The sequence below is a fragment of the Arctopsyche grandis genome, chromosome 6 (genome assembly GCF_051622035.1).
Source record: "Arctopsyche grandis isolate Sample6627 chromosome 6, ASM5162203v2, whole genome shotgun sequence".
Taxonomy (NCBI): domain Eukaryota; kingdom Metazoa; phylum Arthropoda; class Insecta; order Trichoptera; family Hydropsychidae; genus Arctopsyche; species Arctopsyche grandis.
The window spans coordinates 19,819,597-19,845,294 of record NC_135360.1 but is presented as its reverse complement, the minus strand read 5'-3'; the positions used below and the strand labels follow the sequence as shown (position 1 = coordinate 19,845,294).

The following is a 25,698-nucleotide window of genomic DNA, read 5'->3' as shown; positions in this document are numbered from 1 at the left end:
CATGAAGCCAAGTGCAAAGCCTTAAAGGGTTGATAGTTCATATAATTTAGAAAATTCTGAACCACACATATGTATGTACCTAGGTACACAGTCTTATGGTTTTTTTGTTAATTCATTTTTAAAGGTGTTTAGTAAAAACACCAAAATCTCATAGTGAATTGCTAATACTGTTCTAGTTAAAAGTGATTTGTTAGTCAATTATTATTATTTCGTTTTTCTATATAATATAATTCTAATATAAATAAAAACAAATACAAGCAACTGTGTGTCTACAGAAAAAAATATTAGAGGTACAATAAATTTTCAAAAATTTGTGAAGTAGCTGCATAAATTTTCTTTAAGAGGTAAAACCTTTTTAAAAACATGCCTTCTTATTGCCCTTTCTTTTAAGATATCACTCATGCAGATATCTTGCCAATTATCAGAATTAGGTTGTAAAAACCAAATTGAGGGAGCGCGCCGAACAAACATTCACAAGCGACGTTCATTTCAACTTCTAATGTCAAATAAAACAAAAATGTAGTAAGAATTATTATCTAATTTTATCATGTCGACTGTAAATAACTGCAAACAAGACGATGTAAACTAAAATTCAGCAGTATAGCTCGGTGGTTGCGTCAATGCTAACCACCGAGAGGTTTCGGGTTCAAGTCTTGGGCCAACTTCGATTGAAAAGTATTTATTCCGAGTATTTCTGTAGTACTGCTGGTCAGACTTGGATATTTATCATTCCAAGTTGACTGTTTCCTACAAGAGTTTGCCAATTAATCTGATTTCGTTGTTGAAACAGTTCCTCGTCAAAATTGGCAAAAAGCAACCTACCCACTATTTGAATTCAAAATTTATAGTCATAAATTTATATATGTACAAATTTAATACCATAGGTGTCGTTCGGGGGCAATTTGTAATGGCATCATAAAAAATATGTATGTATTTAAAAAAATATAATAGTTTTTTTGGTATACGAGTCAGAAACACATTATAATATGCCTTGAGGTAGCGTTGGTAAGCATTGAATTGTATTTCTAGTCGAGTCCCAAAAATTCAGTTGCAGACTGAAATATTACCTACATATTATATGTAATAAATTCAATGAACAGAAAGGCGTGTCTTTATGAATGCCTCGAAAAATATAATCCTGCCAAAAACTGTAAAAATATGTACTGTGCTTTATCCTTTGAAATTGAAATCGTCTTTCTATTGAAAATCCTCGTATTACGTGTTTAAATTTTTGTTATATCCCCGTTATATATTTGGCGTGTAATATGTATGGATATGTACATATACATATATTGCCAGCAATAAATTATCTCTGGATATAAAAGTAAATTTTTGTACATTTTATATATGTATTATGTAACAAACATATATTTGCAAGTAGATATGTATGTATGAACGAGAGAGTTTCGAGGGCAATACATCCGTGTACATTCATTACGTTCATTAAGGTCGTTTTTCGCAGTTCCCTTTCGTTCGTCCATTTTCACGCTAGAGTGTATTTTGCCTAACGAACCGTCAAATAACCGGATAGTCCGGAGTGTACGCACATTGAATTACGAGCCCCGGTTTTTCAGAGCTCGGCGATAATGCCTCGAATTTTCTGCGACCGGTTCAGTTCGTTCGTTCATAGCATCATCGATACGCGCGGATTTTTCCCCATCGACGTTTTCCCGTTATTAATGCCGTCTGTTATTTATCACCGGATTTTTCACCGAAGGAATTTCCCGAGACGACGTCTGATGCTGACGTGGACTTATGACAGTGTGCAGACCATTAGTCAGTTGCAGTACCCGCAGCAGTTTATGCTGTATTAAGTAAATCGAGCGTTAAGCAACTGCATCCAAGATGAACTTGCATTATTATGTATGCAGCTACTGACTGCACACTGTCCAAACATACTGCCTAAACTATTATAATAGTCTTATTTGCATACAACAGGCAACTGTAATTATTCAAGAAAAAATTCAATTTTTATTTTATAATGTAACTAGTTGTTTACCCGGCTTCGCTCAGTATTTTTAATATAAACCGCTTAAACATGGCGAATCTAATAGTAAATATACATTTGTTTTTTTTTTATTAAATTTATTTGAATCGAAAAAAATATAATATTCAATGAATTGTTGAATGAGTGCTAAATTCATTCAACAATTGAATTTTGAATGTTGAATTCAATGTAACACTTGAATGTTGAATTCAATTGAATGAATTGTCGTCATAGAAACGTTTTTTTTCTTACGAAGTTCCCAACCAAAGATAGTTACATATATACATACTTACATACAAAGTCTCTTTCGAAATTATTTATTCGATTTATTGATTTCAGATTTAAAGCGATTCACGTACAAAACATATTCTTTTTCGTAGCATTTCGGTTTATCTCTCACCATAAAGTTTTTGAATAGCATAAATTTTTTATCTTACTGGTTCTCATGAAGTTGTATATTTTTAGGTTTAAAAATTCATGCCCTGTTTCATATTTTACAAGTCAACTAGTAATAAAAACGAAAATACATTTTGCTATAGAATATCGCGCTAGTTTTACGTAATGCAAATGAAGCTTCGTCACAAAAAGTTGAAGATCCATTGAGATTTCACCCAAGAACTTGTATAATATAAAACAAACTCAACTTTACTTAAATGTATTCGTTACGAGTCCACAAGGTATGAAAGCTTTTTTTTTCACAAAAATATTATGTGGTTAAATCTTATTCCAGTACAATGTACACTTTAATAAAAAAAAATGTAATACCTACAAAGGTTTGAATTATCCATATTAATAAATAACCTGCATAGCTTAGTGGTTAGCCTGTAATATTTTCAACTGGGTGGCCACTGGTTCATTCTTTGGCCTGGTGTTGCTAGCCAGACCTTGGATATGTGACTTCAGGTTGATCGTTTCCTATCAGAGTTTGTCAATTTATCAGATTTTATTGAAACGGTTCATGATATGGGCATCATCTCCTATCTCTCGCATGAGCATCTAGCAATTCGAATTTGCTGATAAAAATGTAAAAGATACTCTGTTAAAAAATTGTTTATCGATATTCTTAATTGGCCAGGAAGGTGCATTGGGACTTTTTGGTAAATAAAATATTATAATAGACTATCTTTTAAATGAGCAGCACTGAGCAAGAAATATTTTAATTGATATTTTGTAATTGACAGAATAGAATTTAAATGTGTTAAAACGAAAAAAATATGTTTTTAAAAGAAAACTTTAAACGTTATAAATTCTAAAATTGCAATATTACGCACCGGGAGTGAAATACGCAACGGAAGTCGTCTGCTCGTTCCATCTGGCTAGGGATTTTTAATGGAGACGCTCATTTGTAACAACATCGCCAGGTGAAATTAATTCGTCCCCCCGGTGCACTTATTTAGGCGTAGGCGCGAAGGGGTTTTTTCCAGCTCCTTCTCTCATTTTACTTTCGCATTTTTTATTTTTTTCGCTATGTGCCCCACCACAATGGTGTTTTCCCCTCGGGCCGTTCGTTCCCCGGATTCGAACAAAGATCCGACCGGTTTCGAAGCCCCAATCTTGCCGGAGAGACCGGCGCCGGTATTCACTCCTTTTTTTTCTCAACCCCTTCGCGCCCGCGGCCATCGTCGAGTAAATCCATAGGCGGTTTTTCACCGCGGCTCCAGCTGAATCGCGAGTACGTACAGGTATATGTATTTTGTACGGAATGGGGTGACATTTTTCGCAGCTTTATACATCGAGTACACACAATATGGGAAAATCCATTAAATTAAAAGCGACGAATGAATTTTCACGTACTCGGGAGTACTTGTATGCTTAGGTAGAAGGTTGTAGTGCTTACATTTGCGTTTGTGCGGTTTGAATTGAAATCTCAAGTGAGTAACGTTGCCTCAGTTTATGTACATGTATGTATGTATTTAACTTTCCACATATGTATATGCATATGTGTAAAGTATCTGATGTGTGTGGGACTAAGTTTCGTTTAATTTAGTTCTAAAACCGCAATATATACATATATATATATATATATATATATATATATATATATATATATATATATATATATATATATATATATATATATATATATATATATATATATTTATATATATATATATATATATATATATATATATATATATATATATATATATATATATATATATATATTCATACATATACATACATATAACATACATATATAAACGTATCATTATTTTATTTAAAATATATTTCAATGAACTGAAAGAATAAAGATTAATCTTCAATCAATCAAATTGTAGAAATACAATTATTTATATATGTATGCATATATAAATAATTAAAAATTATAAAAATCTTTATGATTATAAAATCTGTACTGTGAATAAGTTGCGTCTACCGTTAAAGCTGATTTAATGGTAATATTACAATTTCATGTACATACAACAACAGCATATGACAAAGATATATGAAATGTTCAATGCATTCTATGTACATAAGTATATATGTATGTATATAATTTCATCTACATACATGCATACATGTGTCATAAAAATAAAATCTCACTATGAATTTATTATATATTCCTAACTCCACCACAGCTCAGTCGTAAATTTATTTTCGTCACGTAAACGAAAATGAAGATTATCACTTTTATACGAAAAATAGTCTGGGCTCACGGCGTGTATTATATAGGTATATATGAATGTATGTGAAGTTTCAGTGGCCTGTGAATAACGGGATAATGGTGATAGTACATTACAATCAACTTTGTGTGCAATTTCATTGTCGAAGGAGGGACGTAGAGGTATGGGAGGAATGTGGTCGGATTCCATCCTCCCTGACCGCTCCAGCCCCATTCGGTCATCTCACACCCCTCGTGGTTTTCAGTGATAACCCCTTACCTACCGGCTTACACATACCATAAATAAAGGTCCACGCTAAGACCCCGGTCCGTGGTGCTTTTCGAAATTCACATGAGGATTCTGAACTGTGGCGTCTAATCTCAAATGGATCCCGCTCAGGTTTGATTGAAAACGTGTAAAATAGGAGCGGGGGCGTTCGAACGTATTATATTTAGTTTTCGAATCACTGCGGATTTTTTTAAATTTGCAACTAATCGTTTAAATTTTATTTACCGTATATATTATGTGTTAACCAGCAGAGTAGAATAGTAGTTCGCATATAATTCTTTGAACAATGTGGTCACGGGGTCAAATCCCACTGCTTTCTGCTGGCCAGACCTTGAATTTGTCACTCGGTCGATAGTTTCTTATCAGAGTTTGCCAATTTATCTGATTTTTATGGAAACGATTCCAACGAATTGCTAATCTTACGCTTTTTTTTTTGAGCAAATCTCGAGTTTTCAGCAATCCCGAATTTTTGGTGAATTGTATAAAATACCCCAAATTTACAAATTTGACCATATAATGTCTCTGTGGATTTTAATTGATATGAACTTACTCAATTTCGCTGAATTGTTTAATAAAAATGCTACAAATTTACAAATTTGACCATAGATGTCTCTGTGGATTTTAATTGATATGTACTAAAAATACATGTATCAAATTTACAATGTTTCTGGCCAGAAAGACGCATTGGGGTTACTTGTTAGGCCTTCCTAGTATAATTTAAAAATAAATAAAATTAAAAAAATATATTTATGGTTCATTTCAATTTTCATAGCACTTAATTGTATTATGAAAGAGTAATTTACTTCTGGATCTTATTGGAGTACATGCTTTATTTATAGGATTGAGAATTATATTGTTTCTAATGTAGTTATTTGATAATTTGGTCTATATGTATCTATGTACATCTATTGTATGTACATATACATATTACCAGCAATATATTTTTAATTGCTGACGTCACACTAAGAGGATCCTGAGTTTTCACCATGGGTCAACCTCGATTTAAAATAATTTATTTCGAGTATTTCTGTAGTACTGCTGGTCAGACTTGGATATTTGTGACTACAAGTCGATCTTTTCATATCAGAGTCTGTTAATTTTTTCTAATTTAATTGTTGAAATGGTTCCTCGTCAAAAAAATTGGCGAAAACTACCCTACCTACTTGTCATCATTATAGTTATGCTTTTAAGAGCATTGTAACAGATTCACAAAATTTTACTTATCAAAAAAAATCGTATGTATGTATGGTAATTTTTTTATAAAATTTATTCAGCCCACATGCGGTTTGCCTATCTCTTACTATCGAGTTAACCCACAGCTTGAACAAAAATTGAAAATTCGTTCTTGTCTGAAAATGGCGAACAAAACTGCGAGACACCGTCGGGGGGCGGTCACGTACAATTCAATTGAACTTGTCAGACTTCTGAAACACACACTGCGCGATAAGATTGTACAGTAAAATCACGTACACCCTGTAGTCTCTGATTTATGTCCGCTGAAATTATTATATTATATGTATATATATACATATATATTACACACACATACATACGAGTACGAGTATATACCCGCTCTCTACATTATCCAAATAATTGCGTCGGATATGTGCAAGGGAATTCCATTTACGATATTACACCGTTGATAATAGCAATATATTTTGACTTAAATAATAAATATAGTGTGTACTATGTAAGTGTAATATAATATTAACGAGGCTTTCCGAAAGCTTGCGGTATCTAAACGATTACAAATACGTTGCCCGATTATCTTCGGCACGGAAAAGTAAATTTATTGTTCGTATATTTAGGTTATTTGTATTGTGTTTTTATTAAATAATGTTCTTTAGAATATAAAAAATTGATAAAAATTCGTTTATCGACTTTAAATTTCTGCATGTTCAATTTTTTTTATTTAAGTATGAGCTAATATTTTGTGAAAAGTTATATGAAAAATAAATCTCATTACACTTGAGCATTCTCCAACAGTGGGACCAAAAGTGACGTAAAATGATATAAAGGGTCAAACATTCTGATATAAATTTAATACGTTTGATCTTTCTACATAGATCTCAGTGAAATGCCACAGATATCGTGAAATGTCAAGGTACGAACGTTGAAAATTTTATTTCGACGTGTGAAAAGGTTTATTTTTTCTAACTGTCGCGGTGGACGGACATCTTAGGGTCTTTTTAATTTTCCCACGTCTTTCCGGAAGTGACGTAATCACGTCTGCGCATCTGACGCTACTTCCGATCTCGTCTCGAACTTTCTACCACAGCCGCATACTTTACATGTGGAAAATAGTCGTGGATTTTTCACGTTGGCCTCGCAGACACTATTCAAAGAGAGCCCGTCCTTTAGCCGTCACGCTGCAGAGACAGGCCAATTATGGACCACAATAAGCCAGACGATTCTATTCGATAAGCGATCCTTCTTGTATAGGTATATATGTACATATATATTTGTATTATATAGTATATTTCATGCTAGTTGTCCCAACCACTCGCCCCTTAAGGACTTGGAGTAAAACGTTTTCGAAGGACTCGCGTCGTAAAAGGCGTCGTCCTCGTCCAAATGCATTTCCTGCAATTTGGGCTCTTTCGTGCCCTTTTTCGAATGCGAAATTTTTTCCCGTTCGTTGACTTTCAAAGAAAAATCCCAATTTCATTTGAATAATAATTTTCACAATGGCAACCCGGCCTTTTCGATAAAAGATCCATCAACGTTTTAAAGGTCCCCCTCTCCCCTGATTTTTTCGACTGAGTGTGTCTTCGGTGATTTGCTTGCGTGAGTTCTTCGATATTTATTTTATAAATTTTATGATTTACTTTCATTGCTAGCTCGTATGGTGAAATTGAAATTTCTCGTGCATACCATATGATTTCCGTGGGAAGTCTATTATAAGTTCTCGGCTCTTTGACGGTCTAACGACGCCGTTTTTCATTGTGCCGTTAAATATATGACGATTCTGTAACGAGTCTAGTTGGTTGCGAGACCGCGAATAGTTAGGGCAGATGTGAAGTAATTACTTGGCCAACTCATTTACTTTCTGCATAAATTTAAGTTGGCTCTGTTCGGCGGCGAAGAGTTCTGAGGAAAACTCAAGCGTAGGGTAGCAACGGCAATTATTGCGATAATTCAAACGCGACCGGCAAAACTTTCCGATGACTAAGAGGATCAGATTAAGAGCTTAATAATGGAAATTTCATTAAAGTACAGTGTTCAGTACTTATTTATCCCTTACAGCGCTTATTTAATAATAACACTTTAATGCATTTTATTTTTGGTGTGTCACGGAACTAGACCATGAATCTGAAAATCATAAAAAAACAATAGCATTATAATAATAGCAGAAAATAACGACGACAGTTAGGTTTTTTGAAATTGATAGATGTCCATTATAGAATAAGATCAATTGACATTAAATTGGTCAACCTAAATGTATAGCGACTGAATATTAAGCTTTTTGATAACAATAATTCGTAAAAATATGCATATTTCCTTGATTTACGTTGAAATGTTCAAAGCTTCACGATGTGTATATTTTATAATAGACTAATGGTTTTACCCGGCTTCGCTGGGTATTTGTAATATAAACCGCTTAAACATGGTTAATCTAATAGTAAACATTTTATTAAATTTATTTGAATATTCATTTGTTCGATGACGTTACGGATTTTACGAACCAAATAAACATACAGTCTCTTTTGAAATTCTATATTAAATTTTTGACGAGGTGGAAGTTTGATTCTGTGGGGATTATTTCGCATATATGTATGTACATACATATAAATGTAGTATGTAGGCCGCACTAAACTGACCGTTAAAAAAATCTGAATATGCATATTTTTTGCTTTATTATTTTTTATTTTTTGTCGAGAGCGATGCTTTTAAGTTGGCATTTTGCATAGCGTACGAGCCGTTTTGTGGCAGATTTACGAGCGCTACATTGAAATTTAGTTTTCATCGCGGAAAGCTGCAACTGGAAAGCGTGCATGTGCCTTATCCCGCGGAAAAGTTTCCACATTTCGGCTGTTGTTTTACGGACTTCGCGATAAAATTGCAGCAATTTCGTTGTTTTCAATTTTAAGCTGAGAGAAGCCATACAAAAATACGCTTTCAGTTTAATCTCCCGTATAATACTCAGTGGTACATTAAATAATTTTATTTGAATGAAGTCTATTTGGAATTTCAATGCTTATTTTTGTGTTTGCTCTCGCACTACAAAATTTGATGTTACAATAAGGGTACATTCTGTAATTATACATTGTATTGAATTTAATCCGATCAACTGTATCACACGACTTTGCTCTCAGCGTTATAATGTTTGTCTACTTATATATGTACATATGTACATATGTGTATGCAGTTCAATTGTAAACTTAGCAGTGAATTCCTTAAGGATTCTTAATTTTATATGTTTTGTCTGTAGAATAATGTATTGCTAATGCAAATAAAACATTAAATAGGGCATATTATAATATCATATTAATTTGGGCATTTTCAATGTCTGAAATATGTTGCACAACAATTCTTCTTCTTCTAATGCCGAATCCGTATTTAGACGTAGGCAACTACCATGGGCACACATTGTTTATGACCCGTGCGAATTCTGACCTATCGTGGGCAAGCCGAAACAATTTTTTGAGTCCAAGCCCCATCCATGACCTAATGTTCTGGAACCAAGAGGCTTCTTTCTCCCAAGCCACCGTTTGCCTTCTATTTCCCCCTCTATGATTGTTTGTAGAAGGCGATATTTGGGGCCGGGAATAACGTGGCCATCTTACAGCGCTTTACCGTGTCAACACGCTATTTTTTAATGAAGAAGCTGGAGGACCGTTTCTTCCTCACATGCTTCTTCCATGAGATCTTTAACATCCTCCGGTAAAACCACATTTCAAAGGACTTATCTTGTTCAGGCTTGCCACTCATAGCGTCGTACAACAATTCGATCCTAAAATACTTGTTTTAAAAAACCTTAATAAAAGAGAAGCACATTTATTTTTATACAAACATAAATAAGCTATTAATTCGTTGTTTCTTCCGATTTCCGGCAATATTATAATATGATTCAGAATCGCAAAACTTTCGTAGTTTAACTTTGTTAGTTGAAAGTTTTTTTCCATGACATTTGTCAATTTGACAAAGATACATTTATTTTCGTTCAAGCCGGGAAATTTACGACGTGAAAAACGATTTCGATCGGAAAAGTCCCGCAGAACGATTGCGGACGGGGGAGGAAAAGCGATCGCACACGGTCGGAGATCTCGGTTAATTGAATTCCAATGAGCTTTTTCGCACTCTGTCGGCGACGAGTATCCATTAGTATACTCACTTTACATCCATTCCCAGTCAATAAGGCCATTTATTAACACAAAAAGAAAGCCGAAATACGACTTTTTCCCCGTTTTAATTTTGTACGTGCGGCTTTTTCTCTCCTAGCAGTAGAAGACGGGGCTAGATTCGACACAAGTAGGCACCTACATATGTAAGTACACACATATACATACATACTTACGTAGGATACGCGAAAACAATTTTCGCAGAGTGGTAATTCGATATTTCAATTTGTCGCGTGGAAGTACAAATTCATTTTTTATTCTGCGAATTTTTCGAGATGGTAGATTAATCACGTCGTTCGTGGACTAGAATGATTCTGCAGCGTTTCTCGAATGTTGGCACTTGCAAAAATCGAGCTTATATGAATCACTATTACGAGACAATGTACATATTTCATAGATTTTCAAATCTTGCATACTATTTTTACCAGACTTGTCACCCAAACGGCAATATACATATCTATATTATATATTTTTTCATATGGATGTAAATAAAAGTTTTATTTGTGTAATATATATATTTTTTAATAATGGAATATTTTGAATATATTTGAGGTTGAATTTCAAAATACTTTTGTAGTGTTGGGTGTCATTATATTATTAGAAATTTTTATTCTCCGACACCACATTATTGGTAACTGAACGCACTCGATGGCTGGTATTGTGTTAACGCCTGATTTCTATTCATTCTCATTCAATTTGCGGGTCGACAAAGGGGCGCTCTTCCTCTCGCAGCATCACTCTCATCTTCACGGTCCTCTCACAGTCCTCTCACCGAAGCCGCGGTGAAAGGCTCTGGCACAATGGCTAGAAAGAGGAGATGAAAGAAACGCGTCTGGGGTGTGGGTGAACTACGGAGAGGTGCCGCTCTCGTTCGAATAAAGACACGGGCATGAAATTTAATAATAAAAAATAATTGCGCACATTCTGGCTCCGGAGACCTCGCCCCCGCCCCTCGCGTGGGGACCAACCCCAATTTCCCTTCGCGGCTGAAAATTAGAATTCCTTTCTTGGGCTGTCTTCCATCATCTCGGATGTGAAGTGCAAATTGATTTAGGGAAATTATTATTTAAGAGGAATATTCCCGGGTCATTTTTCCTTTTTCAACGCTCGCCATCTACGGTATCCTCCCATCTATAAGAAAATAGGAATTAATTGAAAATTGCGTTTGCTCAACTGAAATCGAGTAATTTGATTCGGCGATATCGTCTCGAACAAATCTAATCATAAATGTTTGCCGGGACGCGATTGAACGCGATGGGTGTCGTGTCAAATTCGCCCTTTATTCGCGGACAACTCCCCCTCCCCCCTCCCACGTTTCGCTCTTTTTCGTTCATATAGGCAAAATCTCTATTTAAACATCAATTTCTTCGCAAGAAAATTAAATTCAATCGCGCTCTTTTCATGTTTGAAATTCGCTAGATGTATTTTTACATCGCATAAAATTTATATTGAATCAAGCAGGGTGCTTATTTCCATATCCACCTCTAGAAATATTATACATTTAGGTACTTATGTATTATATAGGTATAATATCTACATATGTATTGAAAACATATACGTAAGAAAACTAAATTATTTATAATATCACCTTTTTATTTATGCTTGACTTTTGAGAAATTTAGATAAATTATAACATCATTATTTTATGGTACTTTAATTGCAATACATAACATTTGCTGCCATTAGAGACATTTGGGAGTATAATTGTTGATGAAATTTTGCCTTCGAGGGACTTATTTTATTTTATTTTTATATAAAAATTAAATTATATAATTCGCTTTTGTTTTCATTTCAATTAAACGAAAATTTTCATGTTAATAATATCTTCTCTTTAACTTATGTTCTATCGTTTTGTTATTTAAAGGACTTAAATAATACGTTCTCATTATTTTTTCTTTTTATCTTCTTCTTATACAAAAATAAATCCGCCAGGTGAATATATTTTTTATTATTGGAATTTGCTCGATTGGAATTTCAACACTTCACATAATTACATTCCATATTCCATTTTTTTAATACCATATTTCAATTTATAAGCACAATTTATCTCAATTTCAGGATGTAACGTGTATGCTGTATACTTGCTACAATTAATTATATTAAATACAACGCTACAGCAATATATTGTATTATATAATATTTACATTCTCATATTTGTTATCATTGTGTATGACTTCACTCATGCCACTCCATTAGCCAATGTTTGCCTTTTATATTATTATACTACAGCCTCAGGACAATCGTCAACTTTCAATTCCCAAATCTAATGGATTTTCTATAAATAAGTCATCCAACCATATCTACGACTATGTGTATATATGTACTATACATCCAATTACATACGTCTAATATTTTGTGTATCGTTGTAAAGTTTTTGTAGGGGTATTTGAATCTATTGTTCGTTGAGTTAACTTCGACTACGCGTTCACCACTTAAACGTTTGAAATATTGATTTTTGCCAAGAGGTTAAACATGCAACGGGTCGAGTTAAAAATAACGCCGCGGGTCGATTTTACCCCAGTCTAAGCAAACATAAGGCACGCTTCATGTTTTGAAATAAATGTTCGAGGGGCAGCCGTGGTGCTGCACTCATTGTATTATAAATTGATACAAAAGCGGTCTTGGCAAATAATACCCCACCTTTGTCACAGTACCCTGTTTTAGGGGTACGCAAATCCTTCTCATTGTTGATGAGCTAATATTTGCCCGGAAATGATTGAGAATACTAATCCGAAAGAATCGCATCGATTTGTTTTCATTGTATCAGGAAAATAAATACTATGGTGATTGGTACTGTAATCGATAGCTTGACGATGCATACTTTATAAAGCGTGTTCGTTCTAAAATATTCAAATGAAAAATCTAGCCTTTCAATTACGTTATGAAACGATTTTTTTTATCCTTGCTTCGTGGATATGATTATTTGGACTATTTCCGCTCTGTAGATACGGTAAATATTCCGATTAAACTAAACATAGACGTTTAAATTGTATCTAGCAAAGGACTTTAATCAATTTTTTTCCCATTTAAATATTTTTTTTCATTTTCTATACAAATATATAAACTAAAAAAAAATGAATTCAATCTCTAGAGATAAAAAATGAAAATCCAATACAAAATTAAACTCCTAACTCTTCTTAATAAGGAGCACATCTGTTTGCAAGAACCCATCCAATGGTGGCGGTGAAATGAAAAATAAAATTCCCTTAGCGGTTCGAGAGGGGTGAAATTCCGGTTAATCGAAACCTCTCTCTCTCTCTCTTGCTCTCGTCTCGTACCTGGTTTTCCGGAATCAATTCGAGTGCTAATTTTCTTCCTCGTCACCCTGTGTCCGTTTCCGTCGCTACAGGAGATGTCGGTTCGATGTGATTAACCGCACGTTAGCGCCCGTTTTAATAATAATGGAAAATCTGAATGGGACGACAGATAGGAAACAATCTGACCCCATCTCTTACTCCATCAACTTTGTGATTCGATTTGAGGTAGTTCGATTAAGCTAGTTTGAAGTTGACCGTATTATGATATTTTGAGGAAGTTGAAAGCCCTCATGAATTCCGCTTATCACCGTCGAATACTTAGCATCACGGTGCCCTTTAATCTTAACCATTATATGATATACCGAATTGATACGCTAAATATAATTTCCCAATGTCAATACCCAATAACAGTACATCTTATTAATAATAGGACTACCTTATGTCTACATCCGCTACATCCGTTGTATAGTATTTTCCTTATTTGTAATCCGTTTTATTTTATGGAGTCCGTTAGTGAAAGCATTATCAATTTCAACGATTTTCACACAATAAATATACAATACAATTATGAAATGAACGAATCTTTATTATTATAAAATATAACTCGGGCATTTAAATGGTCAAAGTTACTTCCTTGGTAATTTTATTACTATGATAACGATCTTCATTATTATTTTAGAATTGAATATGTAAAAATAATAATTGATAGTACTTTCAACAAAATCATCAGGGTGTCATTATTCGCCCGGCTTCCGACATTCGCCAAACGAATTTCCCCGTGCGGCCCTGGTTCGGTCGTATATCATAATCGAATTGTCTGTCTATTGAACTGCCATTTGTCGGTCAAATGAGATACACATACTCGTACGTACGCCTGTGTATCTTCGTATGTACCTGTGTACATATAATATGTACACACGTGCGGATGCAAACACGTGCCGCCCGATCGAATTCAATTAATTGTAGAGAGCACCCTGTAGGCAACGGGGCAAACCCTTCAATTTGCCGGACGCTTCTGTGTTTTATTCAGGATCTGAAGCCTTAATTGGCAGTTGATCGATTGGGTCTTCAGATCTCCGCGTATTCAGTGTATTGTGTGCTAGAGTGGTGATTTGTTCTTATATTTTTTTTGTTTGTCGGGTATTTGACTGAATTCTTTTTTAATGGTACTAAGTGTATCTTGTGTTAGGTTGAATTTGTTTTTGAATCATTTTCTTTTACTTTTTTTTTTAAATTTGATATTGTACGATTTTGCCATTAAAGTTGCCCTTAATGAAACTTGTACGTATACATATATAAAACATATGTACATTTCATAGATTACTTTTGGTTTTACCCGGCTTTGCTCGGTATTTGTAAAATAAACCGCTTAAACATGGCCAATCTAATACTAAACATTTTATTAAATTTGTTTCAATAGTTTTATTTTATTTAAATTCATTTAAATATTCATTTGTTTTTTTCAACAAAGCAAACAAAGTTTCTTTCGAAATTATATACTAGATAAATTTGAAATTATGTACATATATATTCAAAACAGTGTTGAAAAAAAGTAGGCAAGTTGGTTTGCTAATTTGAAGAGAAACCGTTTCAACAACTTCAAAGATAAATTTGCAATAGGAAATAATCGACTTAGAGCCACAAATATCCAAGTCTGACCAGCAGCATTAAAGATAATACTCTTTAATAATAAATTCTTTTCAGTTGAAGTCAATCTAGGGCTTGAACTCGGGACCTCTCGGTGTTGAGCATTAACGTTACCACTGAGCTATGCTGCTGGCTTTAAATGTTAGAATTCAATATTTAAATGATTTTTTATTATTATAAACACAGGTTTGAATTTGGTTTTAATTTTATATTTTTATATTCACATTATCTACACTGCCAAATTTCATTTTATTACTCTTTACAATAGGAATATATAAGATCTAAATTCATTTTTTTTCGAAAAGCTTTGTTATCAAACAAAAATGAAACTTTAAAACAGAATTCTTAATTATCTTATCTGATTTATAGCTATTGCGTATTTTATACAAAAAAAAATCTACTTACTGCAAAAAACGCGGAATAAAAATCGCATACAGAAAATTATCCCAACAAAATACTAGTCACGAATATGATATTAAAATTATTGTTCATTTTGTTAGTTAAATAAAAACATATATTATAAATTCACATCTAATATAATTTTAATTTAGAATTTTTTTTAGATTGGATAATTTATTATATAAATGTATTCGTAGTATTAATTGAGAATTGAGATAAAGGTATTTTGGTTCGTACGTCATAGTTTTCGCATTAGAAATACTATTAAATTTATTCCAAGATAAAATCTTGTTGTACGTGTCTATCGTGAATCAATTAAACACTCTGAAGCAATTTTCAGATTCGCCTTCAGATCGGCATTTATCCGGAAAACTACTAAGTGTAAGGACAAAAAAAATCAGCAACGCCCAAATGATAAATTGTTTTCGAGACATTGATAAATTGAAAAGGAAACTTGCGTCCTAAACAAGAGCTTCTTTGATTTTTTCGCTGGTCTTCGTCTACATTGTTTTAATTTTGAAACTTCACTCGCTTTAAGTGGATGAAAATCACCATACCTATTATTGTGTAATGTTTTTTCATTTGAAACAAATTGCAGTTGTATACATTTGTACACCAAAATACCCACCAATATATATGTATATAGCACAGTAAAAATCCATTTTAGTCGACATTGAATCGAATTGTGAAAATTGACGTGAAATCGAAGTTTTCCATTTCGCCCACAATCCAATTACGCGCGAACAGTGGACATACATACCTTCACCGACCTTCCCTACTTGACAACATTAAAGGATAGATTCTAGATACAATTCAATGGGAATTACGTTATTTCCTTCTCTACTCATTATTTTTTACTTTCATTTAGTAGCTATTATGGTCACTTAAATTTATGACACGAGAGTATGATTTTATTTGTGAAACGCGTATATTTTTGCAAGGAAAAATTTAACTTTCGCTCCGCGTGCGCTTTCTTCGCGAGACCTTTAACACTTGGCCGAAGCGTTAAATCAAACTAAAATTACCCTCGGAGAGTTATTAAACTGCCCGAAAGCGAAAAAATATAATCGTCAGTTAGGTGCGTTAACGGTTAACTTAATGCGTCGTATATTATACGAAAGAGTGGGCAGAGAACATTTTTCTCATTTTTTTTATTTTTTTTATTTTAACACGTCTCTAAAACTTATAAAACTTTGTGAGTGAGAAATGCCGAACTATTTGGAGCTTAAACTAGAACGATAAATTGACCTCGTCAAAGAACAAACACACTTATCGAAAATATATTTCTCTAGAAAATGATGCGATCGATTTCAGTCTGCAAGAGGAATTCTAAATAGTTACAAACTTACTATGAATTTGTAGAGGTTTTTGGGGTAGGTAAAAATGTAACCTGCAACCTTTGAAATAGAAATAACTTTGGTCAGTTACAAATTTCATAATAAACATATATGTACATACATTTATTAAGTAAGATCCTATTCCAACGTCCATTCAGATCCCTCCGTAATTCTTCATTATTTCATATTAATCCCTGTTCTACCAACTAATCTTGTAATTCCTTTTTATGTATGTTGATTTTATTCTTCATTTAAAATTTTTCCCCTCATATTGATCCTTTTTGTTGTTCCTTTTCTTGCTTTAAATTTCTATTGTTTGGTCATTCTTCTTAGTAATACCCGTGTATATATGTATGTATGTGTATAGGTACATACTCACATATGTACATATGTATATATATATATATATATATATATATATATATACACAAAAATACATACATATACCATTATTTACTGTTTTTATCAATCTTTAAAAACTTTTTTGGTGTCAGTGTTATAACTTATGTATGTTGTAATGCTGTCTCTTTCTTTTTTTTTAAATAAATAAATATATGTTAAAATATAAATAATGAACAAGAGTTTATTTTAGATAATATTATGGCCACCTTTTATGTTCGTTTGACATTAATTAACTGTATTATTTTTAAAACATTTACCCGTTTTTCGAAATTAGCAGTTTTTACGAAATTACAGTTTCTAGATATACAAATTCTCTGTTTTGATATCCAAACTAATTTCTAATTTAAAATTATATGTAAATGGAATCTCGTATCGCAAACTTTATGCATATAAATATGACATTAAACTGTCATAATTTGTATATAAAATGTTACCAAATTTATTCACTTATACTGGTTTTCCCACCAAAAAAAGATTTACTGACCTCCCTTTGTACGTATTACATAACATATGGGTATTTACAAACTAGTCTCGTTCTATTATTTTGTGCACAAGTTTCTTTGTGCAAAACCGAATTTTTGGCAATGAAGAGGCAGAGAGAGAAGACGCTCTCATCCTGGCCGGCGCCCGGTGACGCAACAAAAGCCCGCAATGCGGGAGGAGGGGGTGAAAACCACCCCCACGGCAACGGAGGCTTATTTTCTGTTTATATTCCCTTTAAAGGCCCAGCCAAAAACTACCATGCGAAAAATAACAACGATGACTTCGACATCTTTTGATGCAATGTTTCCGCTCCGGAAAATCAACGTCAATCATTTCTTCCGGACTTAATCGACATTAACATAATTGAATGTATAAAACAGAAATAACAAAAACGCACGTAGAATTTACAGCGAGCATAAAATTTTAAATACTTAATACGTCGAAACAAAGTGTAGCTTTCCCAATGGAAACACCCGACATTTTTTTACGGCCAATAAAATTAACTTATATACGTACATACGTCGAATTGTCGTTGGAATTGCTAGCGTTCAACACATCAAATTTGACGTTTTGTAATACTCATTCAGAGGGAGTGTGTTGCGTAATATATTCGTATGCTTCGTGACAGCACATTTGCAAAGGTCTCGTGTAAGAATTCAAATATTAATAATAAAAAAAGTATAAATGAGAACACAAAAGGAAATTAATTTCGGTCGATGAGGGCTGTACACGCGGGTCTACCCTTTAATTAGCGAATGAATGTTTTTTCCCTTATTCGTCCAGTTTTATTCCCTTTTGCGTTTTCAATGCGTAAACCTTAATTACATCCCCCTTTTGACGCGCGGCCGCTGCGAGAACAATAGGGGCGAGATTGCCATTTCTAATTTGGCCGTGTGAATTTGAGGCAACTCGCTTCGGTTCGGCTCGGTTGTAGTTGTGAATGATTTTCACGCATGGTTGTTTTGTAATTTTCCTCAGGTGCTGTTGGTGGTGATGGAGATGATGGAGACGATAAGGAGAAGGAAGAGGAGGCCGAACGTGAACGGCAAGAGGCCATCAAGGAAGCCGAAGATCGACGAAAGGAAAAGCATCGTAAAATGGAAGAGGAAAGGGAAAAGATGCGTCAAGAAATCAGAGACAAGGTACATAATTTTATATCAGATTTATCTTAATATCACCTGTCATATTTTCATTTTTATAATTCTACATTTATGTAAATGTATACATATATGTATAATTTTTTTTGATATTGGATACAAGAAAAAGTATCCAGCTTTGTTCGAGTTAAAATTCGTATATATAAATTTACTGTAACCAATTTCATCAAGTTTAAATTGTACTGAAAATCAGGTGGGCAGTAATGTATCCAAATTATTTTTGCTTTATTATTATTTAGCACAATTATTATTTTTTTATTACATATGTATGTAAACGGTTAATACCATATACTATTATTTTTGATACTTAATACATATACATATGTATTAATCAATTTGTATTCGCTAGTACACTGAAAAATTCAATAGAACAGCAGTTAGAAACAGTTGTTCTACAGAAATACTGAAGAATATTTGATTTGTAATTTTTTTTGGATAGCTTCAAATATTTTAACTGTTGGAATTTCCTGATTCTACGATTTTTCCTTTTCCGTTATACGAAGTAACAAAAAAAAAGTTTTGTGATCGAGAGAAGATTCAACCTCTAGATTTTGAATGATTTGTATTCAATATCTATCCCCGATTACAATGTCATGTTCTTGTTTCTTGTGTAGTCTGTTAGTATTCTATTTATATTTGTCATATCTCATTGTTTTTTCAGTGTTTTTATTTATGTTGTCTTCGTTTTGATTGGGTACATTTCCTTGAATTCTCTATTTACCTCTAAAATAACAGTTCAGGAAATAAAAAAAATGAACGCAAACAAAAACCCATTCACGTGTTATCAATTTTCATTCAGCCGCTTATATTATATATCGATGCGAACAATCGCCGAAAATCCTGAAGAATAATAGAAAAATTAAACAGTCGTTTATGATTGGCTCTATTGAATCGAAATATCCCGTATTTTTCGACAGTTCAGTCCATTGGTGTTCAATATTGTTTGAGCTTCCATTTCAATGCTTAAAAAAAATAAATTGGTCATCATAGTGGCATTAATTAAGTGACAAACAATTAAATATATTATATTTGAAGTATGCGAAATGAAATCTTATACGCAATTAAAAAGTCATACGCATCGTATTATATAAACATAGGTATGTATTATACTATATATATACGCATATATTCATATATTCGGTACACTTGTACTCGTGTTCAACCGTGGTGTGACCAGTAATGGACCGGGTCGATCCTGTGACTGGGGTTGTCCTCTCCAATCACTTAGGGGTGTCACAGTCCACGTGAAGTGTCTTATCAATTATTCAATGGTACCGGCTGTCCGGTTGTTTGACGTGCAAAGTTAGGTCACACCCCGATATATCCATTTGTTTTTGACGGAGAGTCACCCTCGTTCACGTGAAATGCATCCTAGCGTGAATGTGGAGCCTCTTGACACTCGGTAAATTATCATCAAAGTCGTGAAAATTGCGTCCGATTGCAAATTTCCTCTCGCTTGTGCGGATGAAGGGTGATTCGTTAAATATTATGTTTGTTGATTGTTTGAGTGTGTTCAACGTTGTCTGGATGATTTGATAAATGATCGTTGGTAATTCTGAGCCAGTGGCAAACACACGCCATTGGTCGTAAATCGAGATGTTTCAATCAGATACCGATCCCACGTAATGGTGGTCTGATAGCAGTGGCATGTTGGTGAAGTGAAATGCTGATAAACACTTGAAAGCCATATTGTGTTCGTATTCTCGTAATTTCAATGCAAATACTCTTTCAAATTATTTCTACAAACATTTTACTAATCTATAAATTAATTTGAATGACATTCAACCTATAAAAATGTAGAAACTAGTCATTGTATTTACTTAAATTCAAATTATTTTATAAACGAAACTTTTATATTTAATATAACGAATTCAGATCCATCTGTTTTTATATGAAATTTTCATATACATATGTATGTACATACATACATCCATAGATGCAAAGTATTTATTAAAATGTTGTAAAGTTCATACATATATGTATATATATGTACATATAGCGATTTCAAGTGACATATTGTTATTTTAATCTAAGGCACATTCTAAGGTAATATGACACACTGCTCTTTGATTCGTTCAATGATAATAAAGGAAAATCAATTTTACTTACCAAAATTTTTTGCTGCCCATTTTTTGATGCAAAGTTATTGTTTATGTCATAAAATAGGAAACGAAAATAATATATAAATGGATGATCAATTTCATTTCGAATGCGTTGTAAACAAAAATGAAAAATATTGTCATTTTATGATTTCATGGTGAGACTCTATTCTATTAAAAATACTTTTTTTTTTAATATTCTAAAACATTTGGAAAATTCCTTTCAGAATTTAGACAATGACCTCTTTATAGGGGAAATTTTCCTCAAATCATAAAGTTAATCTGAGGCTACAAAGGCCTCTTTACATATTACATTCTCTTCTGAGAAGCTTGCTATACATGTGTATGCATGTATATGCTTTGAGTGTTTTTCCACTACCTTTATACAAGCAGATGCCAAAGTTGAGAAATTTGCTAAAAGGTTTTAAAAGGTCTGTCTTTTCACCACAAAATAGTCATCGAATTGTAATGGAAAAAAATATATTTCTCAAAATCAAAACCGACTCGGTTCACTATCACGTTTGTATACTCATTTATGCGCGAAAAGATTTTAAATCAAATTCACAACGCTGTTACAATAAATGTTTCGACGACGCGACAAGCTTTCAATCGCCGACGGCACTGACTCCAGCGATTCCGAAACGGTGAGAGTGTCGCACGATCGATCCGCTAGCTCGCGTGTCGTTTCGGCGCTCATAAATTAAGCGCAAAATAGGTAGCGAGGGGGTTAAAGGTGTACGGCGATATTTCCTTTCAATCGCGGAAAGCTTTGAAATTTCATCGCACAATACAAATTAGTTTAAATTGGGACATAAAATCTGTCGAATGAGAATTGTAATGTGTATTATGTACTAACTAGCTTTTAGTGCCAAGCTCACACACACGATGACTTTATGTAATGTCAGCAATTTTGGGGATGTACATACATACAACGTTGTCTCATAAAAATGATTAAGCTACGTTTATAGTGGAATGGAATAGCTCTTTTGTTTGTCCGATTATCATAGACGTACATCTGTAAGTTTTTGGCAAAATAAGATAATCTTACAATTTTGTCAATCACAATGTTTTGATTTTTGTAAAATATTTCTACACAAATTCATGTCAGAATACACGTGTGCTACAATCCTTCCAAATGCATATGGAAAGTTAAGACATAACTACATATGTATTCTAAATAGTTCAAATATTTTCAGATTTCGTTATACATATCTACTATCATATACATATGTATGTACATATATACACATTTATTGTTTATTTCCAATAATTCGTAATTAGAATTAATACATAAATAATCCGACATACCGATCAAAAATATATTAAGTTGTTTATATGTATATTTTACATACAATATACCGTCCGTTGCTGGGTGAAGAGCTTTTGAACACACTCCTTTTCATTTCTGGTCCGAGTAGCACTCATCTATCTAACCTCATTTTTCTTATTTCATCCCATCCATTGCACTTGTGATCTTTCTTGCACTGTTTTACATTCTCTTGGGTACCATTTGAGCACTACTTTCGTTGACCTTTCTCCAAGCTTCTAACTGCGCGACACGCCCATTGATATTTCAATCTCTCCACTCACTCCACTATGTCAACTACGATAAATCTCGTAGACAAAAATGAATCTACAATTATGTATATGAAACAGTGTCTAGGTATTGACTAGGTTTTTGTTTGGATCATTTGGATATTGAGTTGCGAACAAAAAAAGCCATCTCTGTTGGGAGAATACGAATGCATGTAAGTACATATGTAGTTCGTCGTTGTTAAAAATGGTCTACGGTAATCCATCCTTCAGCCAATTGCTCAACAATCAAACAATCTGCTGAGCGATGGATTGCCAGCAATAAATTGCCTTATCTTTAGGTCTCCTTTATAGTGATCTAAAAGGTGATATTATTTCGCATCTCACGAATGAATGTGGCTCTACGTCAAATTATCAATGCATTATTATCAATGTGTGTATGTGTTTATTGTTGTTTCGACAGTTTGGAATTGTGCGGTGCAAGCGCGTTTAGCGGGTGTGTATTCGCAATATTTCGGTGTATTCGCAGGGTCGCCTCGATGCGAGATTTAGCGCCAGGGCGGCACATAAAACAAGCTGACGCCGCCCCTACAGCCCGTCGACAGCGACGGCTGATTTATTGGACGGCAAACTCCCACTGGCGGAATTTATTTTAACTAATTTGGCGTGTAGCGTGTCGCGTTCGACGTGCACTTTAATACGGCTCTGATACACACCATCGATCCCCACTACGATATTGCCTTTGCCTTTCGACGTAATAAGCCCACTGATTAATCGCCCCCTATTCAAGAAATCCACGTCTTCATGACAATGTTTAATCGATAATATAAGGTCGGCCAATTTCGCACCGTGATTTGTGATTTTAAATCCATTTTTGACGAAGAACTACGATAATAGTTGAACGGAACAAAAATGCCGCTTGCAATTAATTACAATGGTAATTTTCATTGGGTACAATTAGAATGCCCATTTTATCAGCATGTCATGAAATTTATAGAAATTAAAAAATATATTATGTGTAAAACAGTAATACAAAAAATTATGAATAGATGTTTCTGAATTATGTTTCTTTAATATAATATTTGTGCACTAAAAAAAATAAAAGAAGAAATCAGACCAAAAATAAATAAATAAAATGCCTGGTCATTTGAACAACTACAAATCCATTGTTTTAATTAGGTCAACATTTTAATATAAAATGCGGGCATTTGATAAGCTACGTTTACAACAGAAATATATAAAACAACCTAAAATGAATGAAATGCGCATTAACGCATCCTTTTTGCGCATCTCGCATATATTCAGTTTGGCGACGTCACCACGTCTCTCGAGCGTTATAATGACCATGCTCCATATTTTTCATTTATTATTTCGTTTTTTTTTTAACTGCGCACTTTTTAATTGTAAAATGATTGAAAAGGTTTTTTTATTTCATACTACAAATAATATATTGCTAAATGATACATTTTTCATTTAACGGAAATATATTTATTTAATGCGTTTTTTCTTTTATTCTAATGCGCAAATGATTCGTTCTAAGGAGAAAAGTATATTTTTCTAAATGCACCGTTAAATCGTACCCTTTTTCATTCAGAGTATTGCGTAAAAATTTTGAAATTTTATTTAGAATTTGGGATAAAGAAACCCCGTATTTAAATTAAAAGTGCACTTTGCCAGAAGAAAAAGATCTTAAATCTATGTTTTTTGCTATTGATTAATTATGATAGTGAAACTTGAAAATTGAACTCCAAAATGCTACACAAAGTCCAACGCATGCAAATAAGTATGAAACGCTGTATGTTTGGTATCACGAGGAGAGATATAAAGTGAAATACTTGGATGATAGTTGCTCAAAACTGGTACGAATAGAAGCATGTTGGAGAGGCCTTCATCCAACAGTGGATGGCGAATGGCTCTGAATTATGATGAAACTCTTCTTAGTTCAATTGATGCTTACAATGCAAATTTACAAGATAATGATGATTACATTGCATCATAGTAGGATCGGATATTCATTTCTTACAATTCAACCACGCAATTTTTTTTTATTATTGATCTAAAAATAAAACGCGACGTACTTTATCATGAATTCAATTTTCGCTTTTAGAAAATGAATTTTCAGGCATTTGTATTCAGAATGAGCGAATTTTCAATGCAATAACGTGACTTGCAACAAAACGCTTTCTCCCAGTGTTCAAATAGTATTGTCGTGTCCGCTTTTCAGGATTTTACGAAAGCTTGCATTTGTTTTTTCCATATACAATATATTTTAGCGTTCGCCTTCAATCCCATTCCAAGCACGAAGTTCGTAAAATGGTTGAGTTTTCCTTTAAAATTTCCGGACAAATAGAAATGAATCGATTCACAACTCAAATCTTCCAACGAACGTCTACTTCGAATTTTTCACGTAGTAATATTCCCGTCACACATAATACATTCTCTGTAGGAACAATGTAAATTTAGAATACAGTTCGATCAAATAGGGAATATAGAATTTTTGTATTAGAATTTCGAAATGCAATACAAAATCCGATAAGATAATCGAATTACAGTGAAAGAGTACACTTCGGGGTCGAGTGCATGCTGCAGTTCGATTGCTCGCTGTCGAGACAAAGTATGTGAAATGTAGATATTTCCCCGCGGAGTAAGATTTGTAGATCTTCTTACAATATTTTCTTGAACCACACCCCAAGTATAAATGGCATAATATGTCTCGTATATCTATCTATGTATTTGCATGACGTATTTGCGAGTTGCGCAGAGCGCTTTATAAAGCGATTTGTCACGGTTGAATATCGTATTGAATGTACGTCGAACTTCTGCAACCGCGAATAATATGGAAATACATATGTTCACCTCTGGTACTTCTTGTCTTAGTTGAGAATTTAAAAGTATATAATTACATATACTATTTATATGATCGAGTGGAAAATTCTGATTTTTTTTTTAATTATCCAAACTATATGCATACCAACATAGTGTATGTACATACATATATATACATGTAATATAATAAAAGATGACATATGTATAGTCAACTACATACGTATGTATTACTGAGTTTCAATAAGTGATAATCAAATATTTGAGATCAAATCTTGCAATAAAAATACAAATTTTATATAAAATTTAATTTTAAATCTTTAGAAGAGTCCATTTACATA

General features: G+C 33.3%; 1 protein-coding gene across 1 annotated transcript in view; it reads left to right on the top strand.

Moving 5' to 3' along the window:
- The window catches only part of cpx (synaptic transmission protein complexin), a 325,962-nt gene that overhangs the window by 272,849 nt on the left and 27,415 nt on the right, over positions 1-25,698 (top strand). The window contains exon 3 of the mRNA XM_077432721.1: positions 18,724-18,887. Coding sequence (XP_077288847.1) covers positions 18,724-18,887 — 164 coding nt within the window. The remainder of the gene's footprint in view (positions 1-18,723; positions 18,888-25,698) is intronic.